The 8947-nt window shown below is 30.0% G+C and overlaps 1 protein-coding gene across 1 annotated transcript; it reads right to left on the bottom strand.

Annotated features, from left to right (window-relative positions):
- Nucleotides 1–923: 923 nt before the first annotated feature.
- On the bottom strand, nt 924–6935 carry LOC114374015 (U3 small nucleolar ribonucleoprotein protein IMP4-like). Its single transcript, XM_028331599.1, has 9 exons — nt 6619–6935; nt 6461–6544; nt 6103–6212; nt 5928–5978; nt 4332–4475; nt 4171–4260; nt 2086–2192; nt 1881–1965; nt 924–1224 (listed from the first exon to the last, which is right to left on the bottom strand). Exons 1-9 carry the CDS (start codon nt 6728–6730, stop codon nt 1126–1128), a joined length of 882 nt encoding a protein of 293 aa, XP_028187400.1. The 5' UTR covers nt 6731–6935; the 3' UTR covers nt 924–1125.
- Between the last annotated feature and the right edge of the window lie 2012 nt (nt 6936–8947).

Below are 8947 nucleotides of genomic sequence, written 5' to 3'. Positions count from 1 at the left end.
ACATTAGCTTCATTGTTATCAAATAAAACTTCTCATAAACATTTTCAGCTCAAAATAAGATCGTTCAAGTTTACAAAAGAACTCAAGCAGTAGCATAAAATAAAGTAAAATAACATGTTCGGAACATCATATAATTAAAATAGAAACACATGCCCCAATGTCATATTCTATCAAAGCATTGTGTTCTAGCATCCTCCAACAAGAGGTTTCTTAAAGCAATTCACCCAACTATTTGTTCCCATGAACACAAGATTTGACATTATCACAAGATCCAAACATAAACAATACACGAGAAATGAGTCATCAAATTCTTCAATGAATAAATTCGTTAATTTATCAAAAAATAAAAAAATATCAATGACCAAAAATAAAATTATTATTTTATTAAAAATTTAATGTAAAAAAATTAAAAAATAAACATAAAATTCATGTATTTATTAAAGATCAAGAACATATTTTATCTTTTATTTTAATAATTTAATCAAGATATCTTTAAAAAAAAAAGAATCTTATATCCTCTTTTAAAGTTATTCTTGAAATAACTTAATCCCACCTCCTAATAAAAATATTTTCTAATAGAAAATAGTTAAGTTGTCAACCGATTAAAATCCACTTGAAGATTAGCTGATAAAAATGCTCCACCAACTAACTCAGAAGCCAAGATTGTTCCTACGTACGAAATTGCCAGAGATTCAAAAGGGTGGGCTCATGACTTGTTTAAGTTAAAACAACTGCGAAAATATGCTTTTCCGGGAAATCTTAAATTCTTGATCTTTTAATATATCGATTGTCTTCTTTTTTGTCTTTGGTGGGTTCATATATGTCAATATTTAATGAATTCAACTACCAACATGAAATATCAAGCTCCGTAGACGATATAAGAACACACAAGTATAAAAATTAAATTCCAAAAAATAATTTTCATCCAAAAGCAAGTACATTTTCATTTTCATTTGCTCAAAACTTTGCTCTGTCAAAAGACAGTGTTTTCATTAAAAAAAAAAAAAAAAAAAAAAGCTTGTTTATCAACCTAATCAACTTAACACATCCTTAAAGTACAGTCAGTGAAATGCGAGCTCAAAATGTATAATCATATGGTTTAGCTGAACAAACACTATGCTTGCATCAATTACTGAGAAATTTCCGCTTTTTGGTGGTGTTCATGTAAGGTCTGATGACCCATTCTATTTGAGCTTCAGCTTGATCCACCGTTCCCAACTTTATCTGCAACAAAGTTTTTGAAAAAATGAGGAATTGATTGTACTTGTTTCAGAGTTGTATTATGAGGAATAGGCCCGGTTTCAACAACAATCGACTTAGGAAGAATACTGGAGTTTAAGGTAAACCACTTTAAGCAAAATATTTAATCTTATACACTATTATGCAAAATATTCACTTTAAGCAGCTATAATACCAGACATAAATAGCCGGTGCTTCACCACTGCATTACAAAAATTAAAAAGCAATGCTTGATCACAATTTAAAGTGATACTACTTGTTGAATTAGACTAAGATTCTGTCAAGCAGCTACATTCATGATTTACAAAAATTGGTGGAAGATACAAAACCAAGACATTTAAATGAAAAATAAATCAATACAAGATCAAATCAAATTAAGTTCGAGAAATATTTATAATGATAACAGATTGAAATTTTAAAATATATGATAAAACCCATGCAAAACAATTGCTAAACTATGCAGATGTAAGTAAAATCTTAAATCCTAGTTGCCACAATGTGTTCAACAAAAAGGAAATTGTTGTTTTTTTTCTTAATTTTAGTAGCATGTAGTTATTTCCTTCCAACTGGAAGATCATCCCATTCTTCACTACATCACTAATAACAAAGCAATTGATAGTGAGCTTGATAGTGATGCAAACCTGATAAAGCCGTAACTCAAACCGGGGACCAATTTCCTTCAGTTCTATAGATTTAGGGCCCCCATGCTTTTCATAAATATGATGCCTGTATGTTACAGACACAATGTCAAATGAAAAACAAACTCTAACCAGAGAAAGTTAACAGAACTTGAACAAAAAATTGTAAAGAAGACAGGATGCACAAAACAAAATACATTGACCCAACCTGAACGAGATATAGTCAGACTGGTTGGAAAAGGTGACAATACGTTTTGTGTCTGGTTTTGGCACTGGAAAAAGATGCTTCAGAATGTTTGCGGTTCTGTCACCTAACTATTTAATGTCCAAAAGAAATTCCAAACAAGATGAGCAGTCAGCACACAGCAGTGTAATTATTGTAGTAGATAGTAATTACTTTTGTTAGAGTTTGCCAAAGCATATTTTCTTAAAAAGATACACAGGAAATAATTGAAAAGTACATGGAAAAACGGTCATTATACACAGATCATGACCCTATATGTCAATCATGAATTACCAATGCTTTCAATAATTCAATGTGACTTGACAGACTCAAGATTTTTCACAGAAAAAATATGCAATTTATTGTGGGAAATAACTTTATTGATCAAAAATCAACAATAGCCCAGTGATTGAGCACCTTTAGTGGCACATCCAATTTCCTCCGTTTTCTGCCAAATTTTGCCCAGACTTGATCTGTCCCAATGTGGATCCAGACCCAAAAGAATATACAGTATGATACAAGAATGCTGAGTAATTCAAGAGTCTTGGACCTCTGCCTCAATTCCCAATTGTACAATCCCCCTCAACCCTTCTTTTCCTAATTATATTAATTCTACAAGCAACTAACCTACCCTGCCCCACCTAACTAACAAACTTCTGATAGTCAGTTGTTTACTTTACAGTGAAACTGACCCATTAAGGGTTGTGATCCTCTACAGCTGCCTTGCACCTCCTTTCATAAACCTTCCTAATAGGTCTATTTCTATCAGAATCTCAGTCATACAATTTCTTATTTCAAAGACCTATAAGTACAAGGGGTGCAATTAAAAAATCAGCTATATATTAGTTACACAGACCAGTGCTCAACTGATTGACAGCACACCTTCTCAGCTCCAATTCATGTTCAAGTACTGCTCCCATCATCTTGGGGCTTGGACATGATTCTATCATCCTTTTCTCAGTAGATGTTATTCATATGCTCTCTCTTGATATGTTCACTCCTGATCTTATCTATTCTTATACGTCTACTCATGCATCACAACATTCTCATTTCTGCAATGCCTAATGCTATTGTCAGCACTTAAGAGGGAGATAAGAAATTTGAACAGTTGAACCAGATTAACCAGTCAAATGCTCAACCACAATCATACCCCTACCAAATACTAAAACCACAACCAGTTTGCATATTTGCACACTTCATTGGTTAGAAACACATTCTCTAATGCTAAACCTGGTTCGTACCACTTTGGTTTCAAAAGCCAGATCAGATTAGCCAGAGGACTGGCTGCTGGTTAACAACTCTGTTTAAGAATACTGAGCATTACAATTTACATGTCAACATTGGAATTAAATTTCTATCTAGTGCAATCTTTAATTAAAGTTTGTACAAAAGTTTTAGTCAATGATATAACATTGTGCTACAGCCTATATCAGTTAATATCACTTTACTATCAAAACATTTTGAACCCCAAAAATTCCACTACAGAATAAGATATGAACCAATAATACTGCACGACCACAAATCGACACTTCATGCAGTACCCTTGCTTGCAGGTTGAAGGAATTAGGAAAAGGAGATGGCAATACTGGTGGTTGGCTATAACCTGGTCTACGTGGCAGCTTAGAAACAAAATCTTATTCTCCAACGCAACATTTGATGGTCACAAATTGTTTGAAGATGCGCTTTTCCTTATGTGGACTTGGCTTCATAATTTAGAGAAGGATTTTGCAGTGCATTTTAATCAATGGTCGTCTAACCTCCCACATCATTTTTTGCAGTAGTAGGAATTACAATTTAGGTTCAACAAACATGTATACTAATATAACCATAGCTTGGTTCCCAATCAGACTTATGCTGTCTGACTGAGGAACCATTTTTATGGTGCTTAACAATGTAATTAGTACCTCTGGTACTCCCTTTAATATATATATTTACCTTTGCAGATCAAAAAAAAAAATGATACTGCACGACCTGTAGTTATCAGAAGGTCCAGTGACGAACGCAACAGACCATTCCCAGTGAAATTTGGCACATAAAAAGGTAACAAATCCAATACTGAATTATGAGTACCTTAGATGAGAAATTATCAAGAATCAGATGTGGATAAGCCTCAGGCATTGTTCCAATGGCTTTCTTGTCTTTAATTTCATGCCTTGTAACCTACAAGAAACAACAAATTAGCATATTGTCCCCAAAAAATCAATAAGAGACACTGTAAGACTAGTACTTGCCACGTTGAGTAATCCAAAATATGCAGTTGGACCAAATGGTAGATGGCAAACAATTAAACCGTCTGGTACACCACGATGTTCATGGACCAAAACAACATCTGTATAGTCATGTGCACGACAAGATTCTATAATCTCTGAGATAACCTGAAATGAAAAGGAAGATTGTGTAAGTATGTAGAGGAAAGACCATAGGCATTGGCAAGATTGTAGTCAATTAGTTCAAGGTGTCTAGAATTAGCAACTGATTATATTTCAGCTATATTTATAATCATGCTTAATCAACAAAGTGTTGAGCAAGCAAAGAAAAGATTTTTTTGACCACAGGAAAATAAATATTGAAAATTACAAACACTCAAGTCAAGTTAGAGCCACACAACAAAAATTATTGTCAAACATATGAGGAACAGATGTTTTAAACAGCACCAAGTAACAGACGATAGAGTTGAAAATAAAACTAATTCAGGAAATTCATTTGCATCCTGTCCATTTAAGCAGTAAATAGTAAATACATCACCCTGATATTATGAGATGGAAAAAACAGCTTAATGAATGCAACTAAACCCAAGCTGAGATGCACTGAGGCAGACATTTATTCCACCTAGGTACTTACAAATAAAAGTTAGAAATTCCTGTTAGAAGAGGTACAGCTAAGAAGACCGAGAACTATGGTTTTCATGTCAAACAATAGATTAGTTATATTATGATTTAAGAAATGTAGGAGTTAGAATAATGAAGCCTAGTGGTCCAAGTGTTATTCATGCGATACCTTCAATTGTGGCTGTGATATCAATTTCTTTAACAAGAAACAAGAGGATAAAGTTTGCATCTCATTGGAAGACCCTTAGCAAACATACTATCAAAAATGAAATTATATCAACTTCACATTGCCTGAATGACTGAGAAAGTAACAAGTAAGAACCAATTCTGATATTTTTTATATTGAGATTCTTTCGGTGTGTTTAGTTCTAGCAACTCCTGCTTTCAGTTTCTTGCTCATTCTCCAGATAACTCTTCCTTCAAGACCATTTGGAATTCAGAAATATAAAATTCCCTCCAAGGTCTTGTATTTGTTTGGATAGCAATTCTCTAATCTGATGTGCTATGTGCACATCTATTTTGGAAACAACATTGCAGTTCGAGCACCTACTTTCTTATGGAATAACCGAATAATTAATTTAATTTGAAGTTGTTGGATTGCTCATTACTAGGGGTGTTATGCCACCACACACCATGGAGTGTTTTCACACAATGAGAAAAATGCTTTTGCACGACAAGAAAAATTTATCGCAATGTTCAGTTTATGAGGCTCTTCAGTGCATGAGTATATTCATCTGGACCATTTGAGCATCACGCCTGAAAGATTAAGGGGCTTTTGCATATGATATAATAAATTGTGTCCATGGTATCTCTTTTGGTTGCTTTTGTCCATCTACTCATTTATTATCCTCCTACCCTAGTTCTCTTATTTCTAATTACAAACACACTTTGTTATCGAAAAAATATAAACAAAGAAACCACCCAATAATCAAATATTCGCACCACAAACATGCAGAAGACGAGACAATGGACGGAAAAACAGTAAGTAAAGGCACCAACCTGACCACCGCGATTCATCCTCTGTGCATTGGGAAACACAAAACTCAACTCCTACACAAAAGAATTGAATAACAATAAATAATGAGATGTCTGCAAAGCATCAAACAAATATATACAAAACATGATTTATTTAAATAAAAAGAATTGAAACAAAAATTCACCAAAGCAAGCAAACCTTAACAAACTGTTGAAGAGGAGCACTCGGATCCCTGGAAGTAGTCAGCAAAATTTTAGGATCCTTTTCCGCAGCATAAGCATACTCATCGTCAATGTGCGTTCTCGGAACTGAATTCGTTCACAAACCACAATTGAAACACACAATTAGGTGAAACAAGCAAAACAAAAAAAAACTAATATGACCCAGAAAAGGGATTGAGAACTGAATTCGATCACGAACCACAATTGAAACACACAATTATGTGAAACAAGCAAAAAAAAAAACTAATATAACCCAGAAAAGGGAAATAGAATCCATTCTAAGTGATTATTACAAAATTCACAACAACAAAAAAAGGGTAGAAATGAAAATATACCAGCGGTGTTTTCATCTTCGAGGTCGATTTCGCGGCGAAGAGCAGCTTCCTCGTTTCTGAGTTCAGTGGGTATGGGTTTCCCTTCTGCAAAAAAAAAAAAAAGTATAATTTATGAGAAATAATAAAATGAATGAAGAGGGATTAGAGTTAGGGAAGACCTTGAAGAGCTTCTCTGATTTTGCGCTTCTTTTCGTAGAGCAAGCGTTCTTTGCCTTCTAAGCTCTTTCGGTACAAATACTCTCTCCTCAAACGGATGTTTCTACGCAGCATTTTTTAATACACTCACAAAACAAAAACCCTTTCACAGTGCACCGTTCCGATCCGTTGAATAGAAATAAAGGAAGAAAGAAAAACACAGGCAACGGAGTGAAGACAGTATGAAGCGGCGGCTGGGAAGATGAGAGAAGGAAGGAAAGAAAAAACAAGAGACGGAAAAGTAAGGTTGGAGCAAAACCCCTGCCTTTCTGTGCCTCTAAACCCTTTTTTTAAGAGGGGTAATCCTTTCTTTTCTTTTCTTTTTTTTTTCTTTCTAACTAGAGTGGGTGACACACGGGTAAATATTATTTATAAATATTTTAAATACATTAATATTTTAAAAAAATTATATTATGAAATATATTTATAAAATATAACATTTTACTTATTATTTGTTGTGTTACATGTAGATATATAGTTAATTATATGTCTGGTAGATAATATTAATTTTTAAAATACAATAAACGAGAAAAATAAATATTAGTTTTGTTTAAATAAGATAGTAATTTATATAATATAATAATTTCTAGTTATAATAAAATAAAAACAAGATATTTTTATGAAAAAATATTTTTAATTATATTTTTTAAATTAAAACTTAAATTCAAACCATCTATGTTATATATATATATATATATATATATATATATATATATATATATATATATATATATATATATATATATATATAATGAGTAAGGTATAAGTTGGATATTATACTACTTGTTTTTATACTCGGGCTTTTAAAAAATTATGTATGTAAACTCATATTAACATTGATAGTAATATTTATGCAGGTAGTATCCTTATCTTATGAGTACCACAATGTACATCTAGTCTGTATGGGTCTTTGATTTACAATTTAAGAATTCTTATATTATTATAAATTTTAATACATGTGTAATGTTTTTTATTTTAAATATATATTTGTATATGTCTTTTAATTTGTGCATGTGAATATGGATGCATATGCTTAGAAGTAAAAAAAAATTAAATAAAAAATAAAACAAATTTAAAACAATATTAAGATAAATATTTTTAAAACATATATTTATATTAAAAATAAATAATTTGATGAATGATCTATCAGTATAGTTTTAAATGAGATGTTATTTTTTACAAAAGAAAAAATATGCAATAGGAAAACTCACGAAAATCACTTTTTCTTCAATTATGACGAAATCTGTTTCCTTTTATAAAAATTACACCTAATTTAAACCGCCAATACATAATAATCTTGCGGCTTTAAATATTTTGATATATATATATAATAACTTTCACATATTTTTTAATAATGAATTAGTTAACTTTAAATGGTCAATTATATCACTTGACTCTTTTATTATAATAATTGATAAAACTATGAAAAAATTAATTTTTTTTCAACAAAGTAATATGTTAATTTAAATAATTAAAATATTTAATTTTAATTAATGTATATGTATAATTAAATTATTAAAAAGATATAATAATATTTTTTAAACAAGAACTAAAAACAGAATGGACAATTAAAATCTGACCTATTGAGTTTTAAATTTTTTAATAATTTAATATGTATATATATATATATATATATATATATATATATATATTAGTTTGTAATAATTTATGTAATATTATAATAAAATATGAGAAAAATATTTATAAATCAAATCTGAGATAATATTTACTGTTTGAATGAACAAACGTATGCTAATATGTATTTTCAATTAAATATTGAAATTTAAGTTTATGTTTAATTATATAAGTTATTAAATTATATAAATAACATCAATTTTTAAAAATTAATTATTTAAATTAACAAATTGCTTTGTAACAATTTACATAATAGTAATATAATTAAAATATAAGAAAGACTTGTATATATAAGATCCAAGAAAATATAAAATCTGATGTAACATATATTGTTTGAATAAAAAATATATTTAAATAAATAAAATATTTTAATTTAATATCATTAATATGATTTATCTCTAAAAAATATTAACAAATTAGTTTATTAGTAATATTTGTAAATAATTAAAGAAAAAATTAAATAAATCAAATAATAAATTAAATGAAATCAAATGATATAATTAACTAATTAAGATAACTAATTGGTTGTAAAAAAAATGTTAGAATTACTATATATATTACCAATCTAGATTGGACTGGTGTAATTGATATCTCCTCAAATAAATTTTAATTTTTATATAATTATAGTTCGTTAATCAATTTCAAAACACAAGTATT

This window comes from Glycine soja, chromosome 11, assembly GCF_004193775.1.
Source record: "Glycine soja cultivar W05 chromosome 11, ASM419377v2, whole genome shotgun sequence".
NCBI classification, from domain to species: domain Eukaryota; kingdom Viridiplantae; phylum Streptophyta; class Magnoliopsida; order Fabales; family Fabaceae; genus Glycine; species Glycine soja.
This window is presented reverse-complemented; position numbering and strand designations above follow the sequence as displayed.